This window comes from Aegilops tauschii, chromosome 2 (assembly GCF_002575655.3).
Source record: "Aegilops tauschii subsp. strangulata cultivar AL8/78 chromosome 2, Aet v6.0, whole genome shotgun sequence".
In the NCBI taxonomy this organism is placed as follows: domain Eukaryota; kingdom Viridiplantae; phylum Streptophyta; class Magnoliopsida; order Poales; family Poaceae; genus Aegilops; species Aegilops tauschii.
This window is the reverse complement of record NC_053036.3, coordinates 310,384,884-310,410,427: the sequence shown is the minus strand read 5'-3', so window position 1 is coordinate 310,410,427 and position 25,544 is coordinate 310,384,884. Positions and strand designations below refer to the sequence as shown.

The 25,544-nt window shown below is 47.7% G+C and overlaps 3 protein-coding genes and 1 long non-coding RNA gene across 11 annotated transcripts; 1 reads left to right on the top strand and 3 right to left on the bottom strand.

Annotated features, from left to right (window-relative positions):
- Positions 1 to 7,791: 7,791 nt before the first annotated feature.
- LOC109780869 (WPP domain-associated protein) lies at positions 7,792 to 19,309 on the bottom strand. Of its 8 annotated transcripts, none has more exons than XR_012202575.1 (8): positions 19,056 to 19,309; positions 16,568 to 18,525; positions 16,364 to 16,490; positions 14,586 to 14,687; positions 14,121 to 14,218; positions 9,555 to 9,713; positions 8,204 to 8,512; positions 7,792 to 8,116 (listed from the first exon to the last, which is right to left on the bottom strand). XR_012202575.1 is itself a non-coding variant. In XM_073508498.1 (6 exons), the coding sequence occupies exons 1-5, from the start codon at positions 19,071 to 19,073 to the stop codon at positions 14,135 to 14,137; spliced, it is 2,289 nt and encodes a 762-aa protein (XP_073364599.1). In that variant the 5' UTR covers positions 19,074 to 19,309; the 3' UTR covers positions 10,728 to 10,930; positions 14,121 to 14,134. The 8 variants fall into 8 exon arrangements, 5 of the variants coding, with proteins under 5 accessions (XP_073364599.1, XP_020195043.1, XP_073364600.1 ...); XR_012202576.1 differs by having other exon boundaries at positions 8,204 to 8,465; XR_012202577.1 differs by lacking the exon at positions 14,586 to 14,687.
- On the top strand, positions 8,166 to 10,598 carry LOC109748618 (uncharacterized). Its single transcript, XM_020307648.4, has 7 exons — positions 8,166 to 8,440; positions 8,576 to 8,723; positions 8,792 to 8,983; positions 9,190 to 9,318; positions 9,577 to 9,746; positions 9,941 to 10,071; positions 10,290 to 10,598. Exons 1-7 carry the CDS (start codon positions 8,239 to 8,241, stop codon positions 10,371 to 10,373), a joined length of 1,056 nt encoding a protein of 351 aa, XP_020163237.1. The 5' UTR covers positions 8,166 to 8,238; the 3' UTR covers positions 10,374 to 10,598.
- Positions 19,310 to 21,891: 2,582 nt separating the features above from the next.
- Positions 21,892 to 22,539, bottom strand: LOC109780866 (secreted RxLR effector protein 161). The gene has a single exon (XM_020339452.2). The coding sequence runs from the start codon at positions 22,537 to 22,539 to the stop codon at positions 21,892 to 21,894; it is 648 nt and encodes a 215-aa protein (XP_020195041.2).
- A 256-nt stretch (positions 22,540 to 22,795) lies between these two features.
- Positions 22,796 to 25,318, bottom strand: LOC141041659 (uncharacterized). Its single transcript, XR_012202573.1, has 2 exons — positions 24,594 to 25,318; positions 22,796 to 24,313 (listed from the first exon to the last, which is right to left on the bottom strand). It is a non-coding gene; the product is annotated as an uncharacterized lncRNA (long non-coding RNA).
- Positions 25,319 to 25,544: the final 226 nt, after the last annotated feature.

Here is a 25,544-nt window from a genome sequence, read left to right as displayed (position 1 = left end):
TTTGACTATTACCAAAATCGGTCTCACCGAGTTTGTGTAATCGGTCTCACCGAGATTACGTTATGCCCTAACCCTAATGACATCGGTCCCACCGAGTTTATCCTCGGTCCCACCGAGAATCCTAACGTTCACATTTTGAACTAAATCGGTCCGACCAAGTTTCATGATTCGGTCCCACCGAGTTTGGTGATTTGTGTGTAACGGTTAGATTTTGTGTGGAGGCTATATATACCCCTCCACCCCCTCTTCATTCGTGGAGAGAGCCATCAGAACATGCCTACACTTCCAATACATATTTTCTGAGAGAGAACTACCTACACTTGTGTTGAGGTCAAGATATTCCATTCCAACCACATAAATCTTGATCTCTAGCCTTCCCCAAGTTGCTTTCCACTCAAACCTTCTTTCTACCAAATCCAATCCTATGAGAGAGAGTTGAGTGTTGGGGAGACATCATTTGAAGAACAGAGCAAGGAGTTCATCATCAACACACCATTTGTTACTTCTTGGAGAGTGGTGTCTCCTAGATTGGCTAGGTGTCACTTGGGAGCCTCCGTCAAGATTATGGAGTTGAACCAAGGAGTTTTTAAGGGCAAGGAGATCGCCTACTTCGTGAAGATCTACCCGAGTGAGGCAAGTCCTTCGTGGGCGACGGCCATGGTGGGATAGACAAGGTTGCTTCTTCGTGGGTGGAGCCCTCCGTGGACTCGCGCAACCGTTACCCTTTGTGGGTTGAAGTCTCCATCAACGTGGATGTACGATAGCACCACCTATCGGAACCACGGATAAAAAATCTTCGTGTCAACATTGCGTTTGCTCCTTCAAACTCATCCCTTTACCTTCATATGCAATTGTTTTACATTCCGCTGCTATACTCTTAGAATTGCATGTGTAGGTTGATTGCTTGACTTGTGCTAAGTTGCTAAAATCTGCCAAGAACTAAAATTGGGAAAAGGCTAGATTTTTATTTGGTCAAGTAGTCTAATCACCCCCCCCCCTCTAGACATACTTCCGATCCTACACACGTCAAGCGACCCATGGCGTATGAAAGGAAGGCTTCCAAAGACTTGGCGTATACTCTAAGATATCAGAAGTCATCTACAACACATTCTCCTTGTATGTAACCGACTAGGATGTCACCGTAGACCCTCCGGTACATGTATAAACTGACGGGTAGGGCTCGTAGACGACACACAATGATCTCGAGGTAGATCATCTATACTGTGTACTCCACCCAAAAGCAATTAAACACAAGCAAGACGTACGGTTTTATCTATGAGGAGAGCCCGAACCTGGATAAAAACATGTGCCCCTGTTACCATCGTGTCAAGACCCGTAGTTCGGGACCCCCTACCCGAGATCCGCCGGATTTGAGTCCGTCATTGATGGCCGATACATGTCTTGTTAAGCAGTCGCAATGATTCGATGGGGAGCAAGATCGACGAGCAGATCGTCATCGGCATGACCTCTGTGCCGGGCAGATCTTTGTCTTCGGCAGCATCGCGCTCTTCGCCAATTCGACTGGCCACCTAGGCCAGGTCGAAACCTTTGCTCCAGGCCGAATCGTCAGCAGAAACATGGAATACACTATGGATTCCCGCAGAGAGCTGGTCTTCATAAGCTGGGCTTGAAACTAGACCGAGGACCAGCATAAGACACTCATCTTGTCCCAGATGTTAGATCCAGCCCAGGATGAGAGCTGGAGTCTTACTTCGAACCCGGCCTCAGGCAGGCCCCGATAACATCTCTCGAGGCCAAAACGACAGATCTAGCCAAATGTGAAGAACCTAGATCCATGTTAGATCAGATCTTTGAAGCTCTCGGTTGCCCCATTTTCAGATCGGGCCCAAGAGGAGCGCGAGAAATCTCTCTTGAACAAGATGTTAGATCGGATTCAAAGGCTCGAAATATCAGACGACTAGACCTTGGTCTACGATCAGATCTGAGAGTCGCCGGGAAAGGTTAGAATTTTCACCCCACCCACCACCCATCTCGTCGCCAATGTGGAGAACCTAACCAAAGTCCTCGCAAGCGGATCCGACGACACCGATGACATGGACGAGGAGGTCAGTGAGTCCTCGGCCCGCCTGCAAACAACCACCACACCAACGAGGAAGTGGATGACAACCTCCACCTACGACATCTACGTGGTAGATACTCCCCACGACAACAGTGGCAGAGGCGATAATGATAACAATGGCCGGGGGAGGCAACGGTAGCAATAACGGTGGGAATGATAACATGGCACCAATGCCAACAACCCCAACAACAACCTTGGTCCCGATCACAAGGACACCTTAAACAAGTCACTTGGCAGTCCCAACCACGATGCATTAAGGCTAAGGCTGCTCGACACCGCCAACAAGATAACCGATGAAAAGCAACGACTTCGTGACAAAGAGAAATACCTGATTAACCAATGGAACAAACTCTTTCAGGCCAAGGAGGTACTCAAGGCCAAAATGCAGCAAGTGCAAGCTAACAAGCCACTACCAAGCTACCACAAGATCCTCCTCAAAGAATTGGACGCGGCGGGCAACAATATCCAAGTGCCAATGGGCCAAGGATTTGCACCGGCGTGCGGAGAACTACCCTCCCTGCTTTGACGGACGAAGGAACGACACGAGCATGCGCACCCCCGAGGTACAAGAACGCCGACGCAATAGAGTCGCTCCATCTGATGATGTGGGAAACACAAAGCCGAGCTCCAGTTTCCACACCAGAGACAAGCGGCCTCCCTCGCCAAAAGTCCAAGCTCCTCGGACCATCTACCAGACCAAGCAGCACCCGCACCCACCCGTTGAGAAAGTGGGACGGCTAACCTAGATGGCCAAGTATCGAGACCAGCGTAACTACTCCAAGTACAGGGACATAGGCAGTTACGATGTGTGTCACGCCATCAACATCACTCTTAGCCAAGGTGCAGCGCACCCGGTCTGCTTCATGGATGAAGTCATGGCCCATAGATTCCCAATGGGCTTCAAGCTCATAAACGTCAAAAAATATGATGGATCGATTGATCCTACAGTCTGGATCCAGGGCTATATCCTCGTAGTACACGTGGTAGATGGCGATGACCTCCACGCCATAAAATACATGCCCTTGAAGATGAAGGGCTCGGTTCGGCACTGGTTGCACACCCTGCCGCCAGGATCAATCGGCACATGGGACGCACTCGAGGATGAATTCATGGCAAATTGTCAGGGCACGTATGTCAAACTCCCAGATGCCGATGACCTGGCCCTCATAGTATATAAGCCAGGCAAGTCTATGCACAACATCTGGAATTGTTTTCTTACAAAGAAAACAAGATAGTCGATTGCAGCGACCTCGAAGCGCACGCGATGTTTCGGAACAACATCAATGATGAATGGCTCTCTAGAGACTTCAGTCACTACAAACCAAGGACGATGGATGAGCTCACGCCGATGATGACTAGACTGTGCCGGCAAGGATAACTGACCTGGAAAGAAGAGAGGCCAGAATGGAGACCCAGAAACATCCGGAGTGCGTGATGGGAGCAGGAAGCCGCCGCACAACCGGAGGAACAAGGATCACAACAGAAGCGACAACGATGCCAAGGACGACAAGGTCAATGTCGAATTTGGCAATCAACATCAAGGCAGCGGGTCAAAGAAGAAGCCTTTCCAGGGGAGAAGAGGCGATAACTCTCAGTTGGAGAAAGTTTTGGACCAACCTTGCGCCATCCACCCCGGTACCACAGACCAAGGTAGTCAGAATCTCGACTCGACTCCTAGGATCCTACGACTTCACAACCCTATGGAAGCATGTTGATCCAAGTCCCGCTATGAATCCGGATCAGGTAGAATCCATCTTGAGTCGCGATCCAAATCATAGAATCCTATACAAAACTGTAGAATCCTGACTATGCTATGGACTATGTCCGATTCTACTAATTTATCTAAGCCGTTTGTTTAGTTGTACCAGAGTAGTATGCCATCATCCAAACCCCCTTTCACATGCCTCATAACCCTTTATTCCCTCGCAAACCTAAGAACTTCGCCGTTGACACCTTTGATCTAGCCCTCATAAACCCTAGATCAAAACTAAGGATCAGGCTTGTTGCCGAATGGAATTGGTGTGAGAAGGAGGATGTGTCAAGATTGATCAGAGAAGGAGAGCAAGACCCTTCAAGGTTCAGCACTGCAGCTATACAAGTGACCAACTATTCACGTACTCTAAAAAAACCTCCTAAGTAAATTTCGTGTTTTGAAAATTTAAATGTTCTATATATTTCCCTCTCATATATGTTCCATACATGCAAGCTAGATAGTAGGTTAGCCATGAAAAGAAGTGGGATACAACTAGCATTGATGTGTACGTTTTTTGCTCTATATTTAGTATTAAAACTTTATAAAACCCCTATAAATTTGTGTTGTGGATACAAAATATCTTATTTGGGTAAATCTAGTAGAATCCTCGATTCCACGACTCGATTCTGTCGAAGAAAAATCGACCCGACTCCAAATCCCGACTCTGACTACCTTGTCGCGGACAAGCCCACATCCCACACATACCAGAATTGTTTGGTCATTAAGAAAGACGCAAGGCCGGAACCGGCAACCATAGCAGGAACCAACCGCGTATGATGACAACAGGGACGGGCAGCAACCTAGGCCGGGCAACGCCAGTCAAATATAGTTCCCTCCAGAAGTGAAGGACGTTAACATGATTTATGCCTCCCACGTCACCAAAAAGGAGCGGAAGCTCCGCAAGGTATACGCAGTGGAGCCCGTAGAACCAAAGTATAATCCATGGTCAGAAATTCCGATCACATTCAATTGTTGAGATCACCCGATGAGTGTCCGCCACAGTGGAAACGCGTCATTGGTCCTCGATCCAATGTTGATGGCTTCCACCTAACTAGGGTCCTCATGGACGGCGGTAGCAGCCTCAACCCGATATACATTGACACATTAAAAAAGATGCAGTTCGACTCCGCCCAGTAAGACCAAATTCAAGGGAATCATCCCCGGCATGGAGGCCCGTGTACTGGCAGGGTCACGCTTGATTTAGTATTAGGCACCCTTGATAACTACCGTATCGAGGACCCCAGCTTCGATGTAGTCCCTTTAGGAGTGGCTACCATGCACTGCTCGAGCGGACGGTGTTCTCATGATTTCATGTCGTCCCGCACAACGCGTATATGAAACTGAATATGTCAGGCCCCAAGGGCGTCATCACAATCTGCGCAATGCATAACGATCGCTCCGAACCAAGGAGCAGACCACCGCCTTTGAGGCCGAAGCTCAAGCTGTCGAGGATTTATTTAGAACCAAGGTCGGGCTAGACGATTCTAACCCCACAAAGTGAATTAGGGCAACACCTGATAACTCTATCGGTAACTCTGACACACGTTAGATACACCCTGAGGACCGGCCAATGGCTACCTCTGCAGGATCCGACCTAGACCCCAAATAGGAAGGCATGCTCCACGGCCTCCAACGTGAGAATGGGGATGCTTTTCCTCGGCACCAAACAAATGTGCCATAAACCCCATGGGAGTCAGCGAAGCACACCCCTAACATGGTACACGGTCTGAGGCCAGAAGAACGGGCATCATGATTTATGACAGACCTCGAAGCCCAGGCGTCAGGCTTTGGTCAAAAAAACCTCCAAGCTATCCATGGTCGGTTTGATCCAAGATGTCCAAATTTCGGACAGGGTGGCAAACCCAGTCATGGTACAAATCAGGTATAAACCCTGGTACCATTTTATTAAAAACGCAATCAGCACATGCCTGAAGGAATCACTTCCCTCACAACGTATTGGAAAAGTATCCAATACGACGCTCGGGCACTATATCCTTGGCTTTCTGGACACGTACTTTGCACATCACCAGTGCAACCTCACGGAGCCTAGTCGGGGGTTGGCCTCCCCCACCGTTTCGCCGTCCTCACTTCCCTGCCATGCCCTTTGGGCTACGGAACACATTGGATGCCTATCAATGGCAGATCAGGTCACCATATGTGGCGCTCCTCGGCTAGACAAGGAGCCCAAAGCGAGAAGGAAAATCCATTGGAGCCTAGATGCGTGGTACTCCTTGGCTGGGCGAGGAGTACGAGACAGCGGGAGCAGCAGGAAGACACAAAGGCGCTGGAAGAAGAGCCCAACCCCTGAACATCACCCCGCTATGGCACTCTCATACCTAGTCTCGTTTTTAATTTTACTCCATTTAAGTTATTGTTTAGCTCGATCATCGGACCTTTTGTTAGTTCAGATTAAATAAAGGTAGTTACCGCATATTCAGGGTCTCTTATATAAGCTTCTTTTGCCCTTTGTTTGATTTGACTATGATGAACTCGGCTCAATAATTTACCAGCTCTGGTCATATTCCTAGCAGCGTACAGGCAGGTACCACAGGAGGTACTTGCGGACTACTATAGCCCGAACTACAACATCATGATGCTCCACGGAGCATGTGATCGCTTCCTCAAACGTTTTTTCCATCGCGTGCATTGAGTCTATGATCAAGTTGGGTTGCCTCGCTCCTAAGTTTGCTCCTTATGGCTCCGTCAGTTCAGCTAAGGGTGTCACAGGAGCACCTCTACGATTGTGTTTCTGGTTATCTGGTTAAGCACCTCAGGTGGGTGAAGCCGAAAGCTAATTGTTACAACACACCGTAGTAGAGTTAGGTTTTCTAAGCACCATTGTTAGTAGGTTATCTGGTTAATCCAAGGTAGAAATATGTAAAACTTTTAAAGTCCTATCTGCTATTTTATGTATTTTGACGTTCCGGTGTTTAGTCGAAAGCTAACTGTCACAATACAGTAAATTTGTTAGTAGCAAGCCTTTAGACCCCAGCTAGGGGGTCTCTCACCATGTCGTCTCCTGACCAGGTAGGCCGGACTGAGGATCCCATGTCGGTTCACCAATGGTCCACGTCGAGTGGCCCATGGCGTATGAAAGGAAGGGTCCCAAAGGCGTATACTCCAACATATTAGAAGTCGTCTACAACACGTTTTCTTTGTACGTAACTGACTAGGATGTAACCCTAGACCCTCTGCTACCTATATAAACCAAGGGGTAGGGCTCGTAGACAACACATAACGATCTCGATCTGTACCTTGTACTCTACCCCAACATAATAAAACACAAGCATGACGTAGGGTTTTATCTCCGAGGAGAGCCCGAACCTGGGTAAGAACTTCTGTCCCTGTTACCATCGTGTTAGGACCTTTAGTTCCGGACCCCCTACCCTGAATCCGTCGAATTTGACTCCGTCGGTCCTCACGAACGGTGTACCTACCGGTGCAATGCCGATGAACTGGCAAGGAGGCGTGGTTGTTCGTCGGTGGCATAGTCACGGAGTCCAGGAGCGGGAGAGGTTAGTGTTCAATTCCTAACAACCGCCTTTTATAACCGCCCAAGCTTGATGGGCCGCCGAAAGGCCGAGGAGGAAGGAGATAAGTCCCATGAGGCACGTGGCATGCATGAAAATGGTGAGTCCTCGGTGTGGAAGAGACCCATGTTGCTCAAAGGATTGCAACAAGGGCCATGTTGAAAAACTAGGCTATGGTTTGGGTTGCTTCGGGCCGTCTGATCAAAGGCGTTTGGTATGGTAACGGAGGGGTTTGACGCGCGCGGAGAGATCAACAGGGTGAACAGAGGTGTTTCCGTTCAATTAGCGGGTACAGAAGCAAACCTTTACGTTTTCATGTCCAACATCCACGCCCGTTTTTACCAAGAACGAGAGCTTGGAGTTTTCTACTGGTTGTACCATCACCGGCACCGTCAAGAGATACAATCAAGAGCGCAGCTGGCAAAAAGTTACAAATAACAGCAAAAATCTTGCAGCACCCCTAAAACTGTAACTTTTGGCAGCGAACTGTCCGGTAAAATCCAGGGTTTATACCAGTGCTGTCAGTAACGAACTGTAACTTTGGCCGGAAATGACAAAGCACATAGATTACTAGAGGAGGGCGTGTCCCTAAACAACTCGGCCGTCGCGCCATTGGACGCGCGTGCGGACAGGACACCCAGCCGCCCTTGCAATTTCGTTCCATGCGTCACCTTCGTCTCCCTCCTCCTCCTCCACGTCCCTTTCTCCTCGACGAAACATGTCGCCATTAGATGCGACTTGTTAGTGCACCCACTACATATATAACAAAGCTGCAGTCACCAATCGAGCTGCATCATTTGGTAGGGAGAGCCTAGAAGGAGGAGAAGAGCATATACCTACCTTTGTCTGTCTGGCCAACCAAGGAGGGAGGGAGGATGCAGAGGTATACCACTAGGGACATATGGGAGATGGAGGACCGCCAGAGCCCGCGCATGGGGTGCAGCGTCGTCCTCGGCGTTGACGGCGGCGCCAGCAACACCGTCTGCGTCTGCATACCGGCCGCCATGCCCTTCGCCGACCCGCTCCCCGTCCTCGCCCGCGCCGTCGCCGGATGCTCCAACCAGAACTCCGTAGGAGGTACTCCTAGCACCACAACCCCCACCTGGCATCCAACGATCACATCAACGCTGGCCTGGATTCCACTTCCACCTGATAAGTTTCGAGATACGATCAAAGCTTTGCCATTAATTTTGTTGGCTTGAAATTCTTCAGAGGACAAGGCGAGGGAGACGCTGGAGCGAGTGATGGCGCAGGCTCTCCACAAGGCTCGCCGGAGACGATCAAACGTGTGCGCGGTCTGCTTGGCCGTAGCCGGCGTCAACCACCCCATCGACCAGCACAGAATGCTGGACTGGCTCAGGTGCTTATCTGTTACCTGCTGCCAAGAAATCCGCAGGGGAAGCTGAAATTAACATGTGTCTGTTCCAGGGAGATTTTTCCGAGCCATGTGAAGCTGTTCGTGGAGAACGACGCGGTGGCGGCACTGGCCAGCGGCACCATGGGCAAGCTCCACGGCTGCGTGCTCATCGCAGGGACAGGAACAATAGCCTACGGTTTCACCAGTGACGGCAGGGAAGCTCGGGCAGCTGGTGCAGGGCCGGTGCTAGGTGACTGGGGAAGGTTAGACACACACACACACCTCTAACTTCTTCTCTGTCTTTTTTTTTTTTTTTTTTGCGGGTGAACTTCTTCTCTGTCTTTAACTCCATGGTACTTCTTCTCTGTCTTTAACTCCATGGTACTAGTATATCTTTTAAGTGGAGGAGACTGGTTAAGAGGCAACTAGTGAAGCTGATTTCAAGTTGTTGTGGCACTATGTATTGCAGTGGCTATGGGATTTCAGCACAGGCATTGACAGCAGTTGTGAGGGCCTATGATGGCAGGGGTCCTGAAACAGTACTCACAAACAACATCCTTGACTTCCTTGGACTCGCATCGCCGGATGAACTGATAGGGTAAATATCCTTTTCAATCGATCAGCTTGTTTTATTTTACTTGCTGTGAAAACAAGTGGAAGTCTGTTTCAGTTACTTGGCGCTTACAGAGTTCGGTTACCAATTAAAAAACCCTACTCAAATATTCATCTGCTGACATTATGTGAGCTGAAGCATAATGTTAACTAGCAGTGAAGAGAGCACAGAATGAAAAACTGCAATAATGTGCTACCATGAAAATTGCAACAACTGCTTACCTGTTCACTTTTTTCACGACAGTTGGACATACGAAGATCAATCTTGGGCGCGCATTGCTGACATTCTCCCTGTTGTGGTAGAATCTGCCGAAGCCGGCGATGAAGTAGCAAACAAGATCTTGCACAATTCAGTTGGTGAACTAGCTTCCAGTGTCAAGGCTGTAGTGCAGAGACTTGCGCTTAGTGGGGAAGGTGAAATAGGAACTTCCTTCTGAATGACATGTATAACAGGCCTTGCCACAAACATATAGGCTACTTGCCATAAAAATAGCAAATAGAAAATAAATTTGTTGTCCTCACAAAAAAATACAACTTCTGAATACTCTGTATTTGCTTTGCCCCAGGAACAAAGATTTCAACATGTTTCTGACCGTCTAATTTTGCAGATGGAAAAGATCTATTTCCGCTTGTTATGGTCGGTAAAGTTCTTGAGGCAAACCAGAGGTGGGACATTGGTAAGGAAGTGATAAGTTGTGTTACCAAGACATATCCAGGGGCATATCCAATACATCCCGAGGTGAGCCAAACTACAAACTCACTGTGGGTCTACCATAATGCCTAGTTGGAAATATTCTGCCGATCCCGCCTTCTTTTATTAAATGATTGATGTGAACAAATATTTCAGAGAAGATTGTAGTTGCATCAGGAATAAAGTTAGGGATTAGTTTCAAAAGTTGAAGAAATGGTGGTCCAAACTAATTCTCATAGAAAGCTTATGTCTGTTTCTACCTGCAGGTGGAACCAGCTGTTGGTGCAGCATTACTAGCATGGAATGCTATAGCAAGTGAATTGGATGGTGATCTTAGGGCTGCTGCTTAAAGTGCTCAGCACTTATTTTTCCTACCACATTCATGTAAATTATGTTTGTGTCACACTATCACCTAGTGTTTTGCATTTGTTGTAGCAAGTTATTTTGAATGTGTTGTAATGTCTTCAAGAAGGTTTATATCACAAATATGTGAAAAGGGAAAGAAAGAATACTAGTTTAGCTGAAAGTTTTTTCGACAGAAAAGGTGCAATAAAAAAAAGAAATGAAGATGCTTATGTCCTCTGTGAGATCTTGCTCCGAATGACCTAAAGTTCAGTATGACACGTGCTGAAAGATACTCCCTCCGTACCAAAATAAGTGTCGCTGACCTGGTACAACTTTGGGTGGTTCACAAATAAGACCAGTAAGCATAACATCACTTGACTCAGATTGAGACAAATGTTGCTCAAGCAAACATGACTGCAGTGACTAGTACGCACAAACAGAACATAACATTTATATCCCATGTAGAGTGGAAATGACTAACAAAAATGCTAATTAGAGGGCGCTACTTTCAACAGTCATCAGCCGCCAAGAATTCTTGCAACAAAATACTTTACCAGGATGCCTGAAAGAGAGACATATAGGTACTTCAAAGTGAACAAAATAAGCCAAATGGCAGGCACTTGCCTCAAATGCGGTCAACTATTGCTCAGGCAAATATCAAAACAATGACAGTCATATCAATCAACCACATACATTGCTCAGGTACATGTTAACCATGTAACTTCAACAACTTATTAATAAATAAAAAGTACTTCAATCATGACTAACAACTAGACAATTTGATACATTTCGAAATACAACCATTTCTTGAAAAAATAGCTTCCCCCACAATCATCCAAGATGGTACATCAGTATATTACATATAGGATTATTATGGCCATTAGTAAAACTAGAATTTTAATTAAAAGGGGAAAAAAAAACTAAGGTACACCGCGTTTATGTATCTTGATGTTGGGGGAAAAAACTACAGGATAAACAATACATTTCATATAAGAACACCATCATGTATATACAAATTGCTGGCAAAAATACTATCACCCTCACATATTATATGAATTAAGCATGCCGTAAATGTCATTCAATATTCCCTCGCAAAAAGATGACATTCAATATTCACTTATACATACACAATACAATATGTGAATATACCATCTGCAGAGTGGCAAACTATGAAACAACTGAACAAAGTATTCACATTTTGTTTAGCCATATGCGTATAGAAATCAGAAAGCTATGCGCAGTGCACCTAGCTTCTATTTATAACCCCCGGCTTTCAACATTCAGTCTGATAGACACCCACAACTTCGTAATGTCTATCAATTTGCATAGTCAATTTGGGCAGATACTTTTAGTAGGATATTGTTTACTCCATCATGACATCAATAGCTTTCTAGCACCTCCTAAGCCTCTCCCAACAAAATTTAGAACCTACATTATCTGCGAAATGCCAAAGGTAAATCAATAGTAAGCACCGATCAGCCTCCATACACAAAATCAGTTGTGATGGAACATAAATGACGAGTTAACGACTAAAATTTAGAGCAGTAGTGTATTAGAACTTGAGTCCCATGTGTGAAATGTGTAACCCTAGAGGTAGAGCCAGAAAAAATGATTTGGGGGGGGGGGGGGGGGGGGGGGGGCAACTCTGAGGCTAAGGTTGGGGAGGGCCAAACACTGAAAAAGTGAGCTTTTAGCAGCAAATGATCACTAAGCATGTACTGTTCATAAGAAAATTAGTAGTAAATCACTGATGTTGGGGGGGGGGGGGGGGGGGGGGGCAGGGCCCCTGCTGGTCCCCACTGTCTCCGCCACTGTGTAACCCTAAGGCACTGGTGATACATTGTGCTATTCAAAAAGTGGTGGCAGTGAGGGGGTTCTTCGAGAAAACACAAAAGCCTTGTCTTTGGATTCATTGATAGAAGAAGAATTTATACAGGAAAACAGACAAGCACACCCGATGTTACAACACAACACCACTAAACGCCAGGCGTATAAACAGTCGAGAGCAACGCAGCTAGGCCGCTCGTGCCCACCGTCACCCAATGTCTGGCTTCCATCCTAATCGTGTCAAGGAGGCTAGATAGGATGAGTTGGGCGCTGATGAAGATGACTGCATTGTGGTGCTTCTAGATGCACCAAGCCACCAGCATGATGGCAGGACATGCCCTTTCGGGCCGAGGTCTGGAGTGAGAGGCAAGTAGGCAGCCACCAGTCCACGAAGACATCCCCTGCCTCGGGAGGTCGAGCCATCAATCGGACCTAGGAAAGCACCTCGTCTCCATAGTCTGATCCCCTGCCACACGTCTGCGTGAAGGAGCAGCCTGTGAGTGTTGAAATATATTGCCCGCCTCTCTACATCAGTTCGGACTTTTGGATGAACTGGCTAGAGCATGAATTCAAAATGGTATCAGAGCCAAGAGGTCTTGAGTTCAAGACTCTGCCAACATAGTATTAAATAAAAAATATTCTGCAGCCATCGATCCCACGTCTAAGGACTAAAATAGCCTAGACGTGAGGGGTGTTAAGCTTCATGCACCAGCAAACGCAACCAAAAGTCCGAACTAGTGGAAAGGGCTAGGCAATCCACATATACACTTTAACACCCCGTCTCACGTGTGACGCGGGAAGTCAACACGTGGATAGACTCAGAGGTATGGCTCAAGAGGCCTATATGTGGACACAAATGGGGGCAGCAGCAATTTTTGGATAAATTGCGAAAGCCAGGACTTGAACTCAAGACCTTAGCTCTGATCCATGTTGAGCTTCATGCACTAACCAACACAACCAAAAGTCTAAACTGATGGAAAGGGCTAGGCAATCCACATATACACTGCAACAAGGGGGAGTGTTGAAATATATTGCTAGCCTGTCTACATCAGTTCGGACTTTTGGATGAACTGGCCGGAGCATGAATTCAATAGTGAGGAGATAAGCCATCGTCTCCATAGTCTGATCACATAAAATGCAACAGGGTGCGTGCTGCAGACCACGGCGCGTCAGGCGCTCGGAGGTCCAGCAACGATCTTGGCAAGCCATCCACAAGAAGAGCTTGACCCTGTGGGGGGCCCAGCCGATAGCCCCCTGGAAGAGGGTGTCGTAGCAACTCCTGAATGTATACTGGCAGTCGAGTGTCCAACGCCACTGGAGAACATCCGGGAAGGTGGAAAGATGCACCGAGCGCACTAGCCGCCAGAACCGGATGTATTGCCATAGGGCTTCCTGGATGTCACATAGGGCTCAAGGCGCCCCTGATGTCACATAGGAACAACCAATAGGGGATACGGATAGCTTTCTGTCACATAGGCCTTGAGCCACATAGGAACAACCAATAGGGGACGCTCTTTGGGCACGCTTTGGGGCTGCACACGAACTTTGGGGATTTTGAGATGACTAAATGAATCTACAGTAGCATGCCACACATTCATCCTGACAGAATAGAGAATGTTGCTAGCTGGTTATGATTAATAATTATATTTGTCCCATACAAGCAGTTAACAAGTTTCAGTGTAATACTCCCTCCGTCCCAAAATAAGTGTCTCAACTTTAATACAACTTTGTACTAAAGTTAGTACAAAATTGAGACACTTATTTTAGGACAGAGGGAGTATATGAATATGAAGTACCTACAAGTTAATGATAAGTTAGTTTCAAATGGATATTCATAGGAAATCTAATCAATTGGGTTGGAGTGTTCACTGAAATGTACAACTTGAACACATCCATTTAGTGCAAGATAAGAAAGGTTATCTCACCTAGCAGCTCCAACTTATGTTGCATCTTTTAAGTCATCCTTTTGTTTATTCCGTAGACCTGCAACAAGCTTGCATGTCTTCAAGAAAGCACCCAGTAACTGCACAAAAGGCATTAAGTATGAGTAAGATTCTTCCCATCTTCTTTTTTAGAAAATGGAAGATATATTATCTCCAGCATCTGCATCACTGATGCACAGAACAAGTATTCTTCTAACTACTAAATACTAATGATCTATCATCATAATGCACAGATATACAAGTATCAAAGCACAGAAACCAATTACTTGGAACTTTCACATATAACAGGCACAAACATGCAGGTGCCACAGGAGGTGCAAAATTCAATCACATTAGGTATCCAAAGCAAGTGATTACATTCAAAGAAACAGCTCAAGGATTAGAAATTTAAGTGTGTACAGACCAGGGTAGGTGGGTAAGTTAGAATTGGCCACATGACCCACATACCCCAGGATACTGCTGAAAGACAGGAGAATAATGCTCGAGAGTCACATATATCTTTTGCGCAATACTTAGGAGTGCAGTAACCTTGTTTTCCAAAATGTCAACCTGAATCGAATGGGCAAACACTTAAAGAGGTTATAATATGAATTGAGTATACATGTGTTACTGCAGTCAAGCAGAAGCATACTCAAACAAAGAACATAAAATGTATCCCAATCAAAATTCAAAGATATCAGCAGACTCACTTGCATGCTGACAATGAAAAATGTTCTTATTTGCCAAATAATTGCAAACCCTCTATAACAGTCACAGGAAAACATGATTATGTAACCATCTACGAGTTTTACCCTTCGATGCTCAAATAATTGAAAATAATAATAGATGAATCAAAATCAGGAATGTAGCTCAGAAAAGATTAAATTAACTTGATGCAGCTAATAAAAACACTGGTTTATCTGACAAATGGATGAGCATAGCTTGCACTAAGTGTTTGGATAGGCTTAACTTAGGCTTATAAGACAAAAGCACAAAACTAGGTTCTTTTTTGGCTTATAAGCCAAACTCCAAAAACCAAAGTTAAGCCCAACCAAACACCCACTAAAGCGTCTTTGCCTGTATCATGCAGCCTTTCAATCAGGATAATTCACTGTCTACTTGATTATAGCCATAAATAAGAAGTGCCCTTTTTCGCGGGGATAAGAAATGCTCTTATGAATTAGATAGAGTTAAATGCACTGGAGGTCCTAAAAGTTTCCTCGGGGTGTTACTTTAGTCCTAGTTCTTCCAAAATGCACCTTTAGGTCCTCATTCTTTAGTAAGTGGTTCACCTGAGGTCCTTTTTTCATGAGCGCTCACTAACCTGCCCGCGTGGCGCATTGACCCACGCCACGTCAATAGAGGGCCCAATCGCCAGGCGAGAGAAATACACTGGAGGTCCTAAAAGTTTCTGGGCAGTATCACCTTAGTCCTACTTCTTTCAAAATGCACGTTTAGGTCCTAATTCTATAGTAAGTGGTTCACCCGAGGTCCTTTTTTGCATGATCGCTCACTGACCTACTCGGTTGCGCGTTGACCCATGCCACATCGACTTAGGGTCACTAGCAGATGACGAACATTGCAAAAAAAAAACCTATTTTTTTGCAATCACTAGTTGTAGGCATTGATTTAGTTTGATTTGCACTGTTTCATTAAGTTTCTCAAACCGCTTGCTCTCATTTGAGGTTGGGTGATAGGAGCTTGTGGAGGAGGCGGCGCCGACGATGCTGCTGCAATGCTCCCCTTCGTCACCCGCTTCCCTGTCGAGGAGCTTGCTGTCCCAGCCATGGCGATGGTGTGGGCAAGAGAGAGAGAGAGAGAGCGGGTCACGCGAGCAGGTCAGCAACCGCTCGTGCAAAAAAGGACCTCGGGTAAACCACTTACAACAGAATTAGAACCTAAACGTGTATTTTAAAAGAAGTAGGACTAAAGTGACATTGCTTAGAAACTTTTAGGATGTTTCTCACCTGGCGGATGGGCCCTGAGTTGATGTGGCGTGGGTCAACGCGCCACGCACGCAGGTCAATGAGCGCTCGTGAAAAAAGGACGTCGGGTGAACCACTTACTAAAGAATTAGGACCTAAAGGTGCATTTTGGAAGAATTAGGACTAAAGTGACACCCCGACAAAACTTTTAGGACCTCTAGTGCATTTAACTCAATTGGATACCTCTCAACATAAGACCAATTGGAAAGGATTGGTCCCTTGTTTAAAAAGCAACATCAGATATGACCAGAAAAGAAATACCTCAGCTTCAGCTTTTCGAAGCTCGGACCGTCTTCTGTCTAGCATTTGCTTATATGAGAGGCCCTTCTTTGTTAGTACTATTGCCTGTTGAACCACATGGTTGCATTGATCCCTCAAATCATCTGACCTGAATTCAGCAATACTCATATCAAATTATGTGAGAATCAACAATATGGATTATTTTCAGAAGATAGATGCACATACCTTTTCTCATTTCCTTTGATGTCTCCTGAAATTTTATGTTCAATCTCCACAAATTCTTTTGATAAATCCATAATAGATACCAGAATGAAATCTAGTTGTATTATGTGCTCATTTTTACCTAGAAACCCATTGTATTCCAACTTTTTTGTTTCAACTTCATGTAAGGTAGTTGAGGCAATCTCTGTAGTCTGGCTCAGTTTGACGAGCTCCTTATCCTCCAGGCTCTGCTCAGTACTCGAGTATGATCTTGCTGATACATGAGGCTCCATCTCGATATCACGAAGTATCATTTCGTCGCTCTCTTGCTTGGTTAGCTCTGGATTTTCATGATTATTTTCGATGAAGTGTTCCTTTTCTAGTAACAACAACTTTTCTGTTAACTTCTGATTTTCTTCATTAGCTAAACACAATGCCTTCTCCCTTTCTGAGAGTTTAGCTTCAAGTGAGGACACTTCTGCTTGAGAATTCCGTGAGGCATCTTCCATGCTGGTCCTACAGTCGTCAACAAAATTTCTTGTCACAGTTCGGTATACTTCATCTCTAATAGTGCTTTCAACATAGAGATCCTCATAGTCTCCTTTAATGGTGCCGACTTGTCTCATAATTTGTTCTTCAAGTGACAATCGAAGTGATATTTCCCTCCTGGCATCAGATATCTGGCACGATAATTCCTTAATATCATTCATCTTTTCTGCAAGCAAACCGCTAAGCTGCTGGTTTTCAAGGTATAATGAATCAATTTTATTATTCAATCTGCAATTTTCCTCAAGTGCCTCGCTAGTGCTGCAAACTGTAGGTGCCTTTATGGTACTAGAAATGATTGTGTCAACCCTTGAAATGATGTCAGGAACTTTCTTTCTTAGATGCTCAAATTCTAGATCATGCTTAAGATCTAATGACGCCTTCTCTCGTTTGAATTTGAACAGCTCTTCCGTTTTATCTTGTAAGTACAATTCATGCAATCTCTTTAATTTACTAATCTCAGATCTGAAGTAGTTTATGATTTCTTCCCCAGTTGAACCCCTGAGATGCCGAAAGTCAGATTTTTCGGAAATTACTTCTCTGGGACTTACAGATCTCTGTGTTGCAGACTTCTTGGTTTCCACACTGGAAGATGCAGAGTGTTCCTCCCCTGTTTTCTTTCTTAAGAGATTGTATTTCCATCTGTTACTCCTGTTACCTAGATTTTCATGCTTACTGTGGGGACTATGTGATTCATCTTCTGAAGGTAACAGCATATCCGATATAGACATCAACTCTTGACGGATTGCACCACACTGAACCACAGTTTCCTTCCGGTTCTTCCTTAGACTGTTGACAATGGAACTTTGTTCAAAAAACCTCCTCTCTAGCTCATTCTCAAGAGTTCTGATACAGTCTCCAATCATAATGCCGGTGACCTCTAATTGCAAGTCATGCTCCCACTGAAGATCGTGAATTGAAGCGTTGAACAGGCTCAACATGTCCTTAATTTGCCGGAACACCACTATCAAGAGTAGCTTTAGGTCATTGAACCCCTCATCTATCTCTACTATTGGCTTTCCATGACGGCATATCACAGGGCATGAAACATCTGCATCACTGTCATGAACAAAATTATGGCTTTTCAAGAGCATCATATCCTCCTTGAGCCTATTAAGCTGTTGATCGACTTCCAGTTTCATCAAATCTAAGTACTCTGTGTAATTGATCTCTGCATCTGCATCCAGAAGGTGTTGATGTAGCCGCGACATTACAGTTGCAAACGCCTCAAAGTTGCTTCCGATATCACAGCTGCAATTGCAGGAGAACAAGGATGGCGGTGGTGGCACTGGTGAACCTTCCAAAGACGAGGGTGTGTCGAGAGAAGGCTGATCGAGCAAGGACAAACCATTGTGAGGTGTACATCGGGATTGGCTAGTGTTGGCTGCTGGTATGGTCAGCCTAGCAAGAAATGGATCCATTCCTTGGTCAAACACCTGCAGCATTATATTTTAAAGAAAAATTACAAACGATTAATTCTAGGATGATGTTTACGCTTTGGCAGTAGTAGAAAAATGTGCAAGCGGGATACAGTGTTGCCTCATTGCGATTTACAATTCGCTTCTCACTTAACAGCCGGCCATAACAATGAGCAGCAAACAGCAAAAATTGTATCTGCTCCAGTCCAGCCCACACCAAAAAACTGGGCCGACCAGTTGCGGTAAAAATGCAGGGAAGTTTAACAGCAGTTGGTTCTCCCTGCTCTTCTTATCCCTACCATTACCAAGTAGGAAGCCAACCAACAGCAGAGCGCACAGTTGATTCGCTCGGGCAGTTCCCTAGGTTGGTTCCAAACGGCCGCGACGCGTTTCCAGTTACAACCCAGCGGCAGCGGATGACACTCGGTTAACAAGCAAGCTGAACCCAACCCAACCCCGAGCCAAGAGTAGACGGAGAGACGATTGATTTACCGCCAAATTTGACAGTGCAAAAGGAAGCGGAAGCGGAAGCGCGGAGAAACACTTACGGGCTCGATCTGCGCCATGGGCAGGAGTTGCGGCTCCGAAAGCCGTGGCCGCCCCGGGGGAGAGGAGGCCTCTAGCTAGGGTTGGGAGAGGTGGTTGCAGCGGGAGAAGAGGGCAAGGACAGAAAGGCGGTGGAGAAGGGAGCGGTGAAACCGGCCGGGCTGAGGATTGGACCAGGCGACCGATCGCTGGCTTGGCTTGGCTTGCCGCGGGGAAGACGACACACCAGACAGGTCACCACCGGGCGGGGCGGGGCGGGGCGTTGCGACCGGACGGCGGGGGGTGGTAATAATAACCAACGGACCAGCTGCGGCGCGGCCATTTTTGATCGCACGGCACGGAGAAGCTGACGTCGGGGTCCGTTTCAACGCGGGGCCCATCGGACGGCGGGGTGGTTGGGAGGTGGGAGTGTGTGTAGCGACCGCGTAGTGTGGGACACGTGATGTGTGGCTGGGGCCCAGCAGTCGGCGGGAGCGAGGGAGAGAGAGAGTGGGGTGCTGAGCTGGACTGATTATACACGTACTACAGTACGGGACAAGAGCGAGGGAGATGCGCATGAGTTTGAGTGTGGCCGTCGGATGTGCCGGGTGTGGCGAGCTGGTTCGCCGCTCCCATGGCTTTTGCCCTTGGGCTTTTTCCTTCGCTTTTGGTCTCTTCTCTTTGCTGGCAAATATCTATCCCTTCATTTGCGGTTATTTTACTCTTGGTTGATTCATCGTAGTATCTATCTTTAGTTAATGACTCAAGTAATCGCGTATCAAACTTTTTTTCTTTTTGCATGACTAAAGTAAGGATGTCCTAATTATAGGCTCGAAGAATCGAATTTTAAAGCACGACATTAATAGGTCATTGATACTTTTTCTAGACAAGCCAAAGGCTGACCCTCACCTTTTTGTGTGTTTCTTAATTTTTCGAAAAAGGCTTTCGTACCGCTTTATATATAAAGCAATGATCATCAACAGTCGGTACAAACGCATGCCACCACAACACACGCACACACATAGGGTAGGATATATAGCGCTGAGCGCAGCAACATCACCCATATCACTACGGAAGAGATGCAGCCGCATACGACGAACCGTTGACTCCAAGATGGCGCCTTCAGAAAGAAAACGACACCGGAGCGCCGGCACCGCCCGATCCGAGGATCGGAGTTTTCTCTAGAGCAAGACGACAGGCAATGAGAACCGCGGCGACGCCTTCAAGAAGGGAATGAGTTTCAACGTCGCCGCCAAAGATAGAACAGGTTTTCACCCCGGCCAACACTCACCGCCACCGGAACGCCACACCCCGGCTACCACGCTGCCCGCACGGCCATGGCCACCGGGCAGCACCGAGCCACGAGCTCTACCCATGAGCATCGCGCTACCACCACTAGGCCGCCGCCCCAGCATCCAAGACGACATCACCTCACCCAAGACCCGCCGCTACCCCAACCAAAGAGATGAGCGGAAAGGTTCCGCCTTTCGCAGCCCTGGGCGGCCCCCAGCGCCGAGACCCAATAGGCCAGCCAAAACTGGCCTTCGTCGCCCCGTCCTGCAGCCCCGGGCGCGAGATGAGCTTCCTGCTGTCGGGCGCGAGACGAGATCGGTCTTGCTGTCTGGCGCGAGACGAGCTCGGCCCTGCGGCCCCGGACATGAGACGAGTGATGAACCACAGCTGGGAGATGGCCAACCCTTCGATAAAAGTAGCGCCCGGACGACGAGTAGAAGGATCGAAGGCCGACACAAGCCGCCTACAGACGAGCCGGCACCGGAACATGCCAACCGCCACCGATGTCGACCTGCCAAGCTACCGTGGAGCCACCCACGGCCGGAGCAGCAACCACACCGGGCAACTGTCCAACCTGCGTCGTCCTGCGAGCTCCAAGAGTCAGAGCCTGAAGGAAATATGCCCTAGAGGAAATAATAAAGTTGTTATTTATATTTCCTTATATCATGATAAATGTTTATTATTCATGCTAGAATTGTATTAACCGAAAACTTGATACATGTGTGGATACATAGACAAAACACAGTGTCCCTAGTAAGCCTCTACTAGACTAGTTCGTTAATCAAAGATGGTTAAGTTTCCTAACCATAGAAATGTGTTGTCATTTGATGAACATGATCACATCATTAGGAGAATGATGTGATGGACAAGACCCATCCGTTAGCTTAGCATAATGATCGTTAAGTTTTATTGCTATTGCTTTCTTCATGGCATATACATATTCCTTTGACTATGAGATTATGCAACTCCCGGATACCGGAGGAATAGCTTATGTGCTATCAAACGTCACAATGTAACTGGGTGATTATAAAGATGCTCTACAGGCATCTCCAAAGGTGTTTGTTGGGTTGGCATAGATCGAGATTAGGATTTGTCACTCCGAGTATCAGAGAGGTATCTCTGGGACCTCTCGATAATGCACATCATAATAGTGAAAAAAGCAATACGTGATGGAGAGAAGATGTGTTTGCCGTGAGTAAAGCCTCCGGCTGCTCATCTACTTATATTAGAGATATACTCTCTCCGTTCTAAAATAGATGACTCGTACATCAGATATACATGGGTTAGTTTCTTGTTACAACTAACTTAATCTATCTAAACAGCCGAGTAGGGATAAGTATATCCTGTTGCCGGATATTTTACAATGCTAACTACTATCTATTCACATGCGTTCACATTCCCCCTCAATCTCATCCGAGAGAGAGGTTGAGATTGGTTCGAAGACGCTGTAGCATGAGCTTAGTGGACGGCTTGGTGAAAGCATCGGCGATCTGATCTTCAGAGGAGATGAACCGCACCTCTAGTGCTCCAAGAGCCACCTTTTCTCTTACAAAGTGAAAGTCCACTTCAATGTGCTTGGTCCTTGCATGGAATAGGATTCGCAGTCAAGTAAGTGGCACCCAGGTTGTCACACCACAGAACCGGTGCACGCGGCTGAGTTATATTCAACTCTTTGAGCAATGACTGAACCCATATTGCCTCAGTAGTACCATTAGCTAGTGCTTTGTACTCAGCTTCAGTTGATGACCTCGAGACCGTAGGCTGTTTGCGAGCACTCCAGGAGATGAGGTTTGGGCCAAAGAAGATGGCATAGCCGCCCGTCGACCGCCGGTCATCGATACAACCAGCCCAGTCCGCATCCGTGAAGATGCTGAGCAAAGTGGAAGAAGCCTTGCGAATACGCAGCCCGGTGTTCACGGTGCCTTTCACATACCGAAGAATTTGCTTGACAGCTTCCCAATGGACATCAGTTGGTGCAGCCAAGAATTGACAGACCTTGTTCACAGCAAATGAAAGATCTGGACGCGTCAAGGTGAGGTACTGAAGGCCGCCAACGGTACTGCGATAGGCGAAGGCATCATCAGCCGAGAGAGCGGTGCCGGTTTGAACCGACAACTTGTCCTGTATTGACATAGGTGTTGACACAGGCTTGCAATTCTCCATGTGTGCACGATGAAGAAGATCCAGTGCGTACTTCTTCTGATTGAGCGTCATCCCCCTGAATTGCGAGACACCTCAATGCCTAGAAAGTAGTTCAGCGGGCCAAGATCCTTGACCGGGAACGAGGCAGAGAGCTGAGCGAGCAGCCGTGTGGTTGCCATCGGACAGGAGCTGGCAACGATGATGTCATCGACATACACAAGTATGTATATATGAAGGTCTGGTCGGCTAAGTACAAACAAACTCACATCTGCTCGGGATGGGACAAAACCAAGTTCTTGGAGACGCTGGCTGAGACGAGAATACCAAGTGTGTGGTGATTGCTTTAACCCATAGATTGCTTTGTGCAGACGACAAACATAGGATGGGTGTTGAGCATCTTCAAAACCAGGCGGCTGCTACATGTAGGCACTCTCGTCAACTGGGATCTACATGACGGAGATCCCAGTTGCGCGCCACGGCAAGGGAGAGCACAAGACGGACGGTGGCCGGCTTAACAACTGGGCTGAAGGTGCGGTGTAGTCAATACCGTGGCGCTGGGTGAACCCTTTCGCAACCAGACGAGCCTTATACTTGTCAATGGTGCCATCGGGATGCTCTTTCACCTTGAACACCCATTTTACAACCGATGACATTTTGACGGGGAGGCCGAGGAACAAGTGACCACGTGTTATTTGCTTGAAGTGCACGAAATTCTTCGAGCATGGCGGCACGCCACCGTTCATCAGAGAGGGCCTGGCGTGACGAGGTGGGCACGGGAAGGAACGCACGACGGCGCGGGTCGTACCGAACAGTGCCATCTGACGGTTTCAGCGTCTTGATGACATTATTCTTGAGCCGGGTCACCATCTGATGCGAGGCCGCCGGTGGCAGCACCGGACGAGGCGCAGGCGGGGACGACGGAGTGGTCGATGTCGTTGGTGTAGAAGGCGAAGCAGAAGCTGTGGGCGGAGACCAAGTCATGAACGGGGAGGCGGGCGCCATGACGTCAGACCCAGCAACAGCCAGGCTGGGGGCGTCAAGGTCCGCCAAGGTAGCTCTGTCGCGAGGCGCCAGATCATCTGCTAGGGCAGTAGAATCAGCCGTCGTGGCAGCCGATCTACTGGACGAGGGAGTTGCTGGAACGTCCGCCATGGCAATAGAATCGACTGTCGTGGCAGCCGTTCGACCTGACGAGGTAGCAGGTGGTGGTGATGACGCAGTTGCAGGGCGACGCCCCGAGGAGGCCGGTGCAGGTGACGGCGAGGTCGACGACGGCGGCGGCGAAGAGCCGGGTGTACCTGTACCATCAGAAAGAGAAAAGGCCAGTGCTAGGCGCCGGCGCACCGGCCCAATTTTCGGCCGGTCGCCTAGCACCCGACTGATTAAATTAGACTAGAGTATTGTCAGTCGTTAGATACGTCGCCGTCATCGTCCACGCGCTGGTCTTCAGAAGTTCAGATACCCCCGACAAAAGAGGATCGCAGACCAGATGCAGCCCACACGCATCAACTATTGCGCCGGCTGCAAGTGTCTCCGTCTTCCAGCACCTCTGGCCACCATCTCCACCGTCGCAGCCCTCCGGCAGTCCCGTTCACATCAGCTCTCTCCATCCCCGCTGGTAGCAAATTTCCTGTTAGTCGCAGCAAAAAATAGGTCGCTAGTAGCAGCTTTTCCGTCGTCGCCGTTGCAGCCATGGTACCGCTGTCATCGCCGGCCACACATGCCACCGCGCTCGCCTCGGCTGCCTCCGCTCACCATGAATGCCACCACAAAAACCTCGAGTACTTGGTTGAAGCAAAATGATTTGGTGGTTCCAGCAAATTTTAGTAGTGGTTCCAGCAAAAATCTAAAAGAAAAAAAAACTTTGGTAAAGGTTGAAGCAAAAACATTTACTGGTTCCAGCAAAAATGAATGACGGTTCCAGCAAAAAATCTAAAGTAACAAAAGCTTTCGGTAATCGGTTGAAGCAAAAAGATTTGCCGGTTCCAGCAAAATTGAACAATGGTTCCAGCAAAAAATCTAAAGCAACAAAAACTTTCAGTAATCATTTGAAGCCAAAAGATTGCCGGTTCCAGCAAAACTTAATAATGGTTCCAGCAAAAAGCTTAGTAGCAGCAACAACACACCGCAGCTTGTGTTCCCGAAGACGCAACCGATAGTAGCATCGGGGGTCTCCGGTTCCAGCACGCGACGTGGCCGGTAGCAGCACCAGATCTTGTTGGTTCCAGCATCCTGATGCAACCCCGCCGCAGCTTTGGTCGATGCTGTGGCTCGTCGCAGCACGGCCGCTGGAGGTCCAACAACTCCCGATGCGCTTCACAGCAGACAGCACGGGCGGCCCAGCGCGCCCAGCACCTCCAGCCGCCCCGTGGGGTCCGCGGCGCTGCGGGAGAGGTCTGCAACAGAGCAACGCGCTCGCTATGCGTCGTGGAGATGGCCGGAGTTGGAATGGGAGGTGGTTCGCTAGCCACGACGGGGGAGGAGGTTGGCTGAGCGCAGCAACAAAATTGATGGCGGCCATGGAGAACCAGGGGCTAGCTCGTGGGGAATTGACGAGAGAGATAGATGATTCGAGAGGAGGCGAAGAGATAAGGTGGGGAGAGAACACACGGATGGGGGCCACGTCGCGCGGGTCATTTTTTCTGGCTTCTATCTGTACTACACAAGCGTGTGCGTAGGTTGCGTCCAGCGCAACGTTCCGCCGGCGCAACGGACACAAGTGTTTACCAAGAGAAAAACTGGAGGAGGTGTTAGATCGCATCAGGCTCAAGTCATAGCGCCGTGAGTCATCCTGTATTACGGGCTCAGTGACTGGGAAACATGAGGGCGGGTTCAGGTTAGCAGGAGGCGTAGCTGGGGTGGATGGAATGGAGAACGGAAGAGCACGTTCATCAAACACTAAATCCCGGGAAATGTAGACCCTTCCAGTAGACCGATCGAGACACTTATAACCTTTGTGCATATTGCTATAGCCCAAGAAGACGCATTGACGTGAGTGAAAAGAAAGCTTTCGAGCGTTGTATGGGTGCAGATTAGGCCAGCACGCACAGCCGAAGACCCGTAAAAACGAGTAGTCA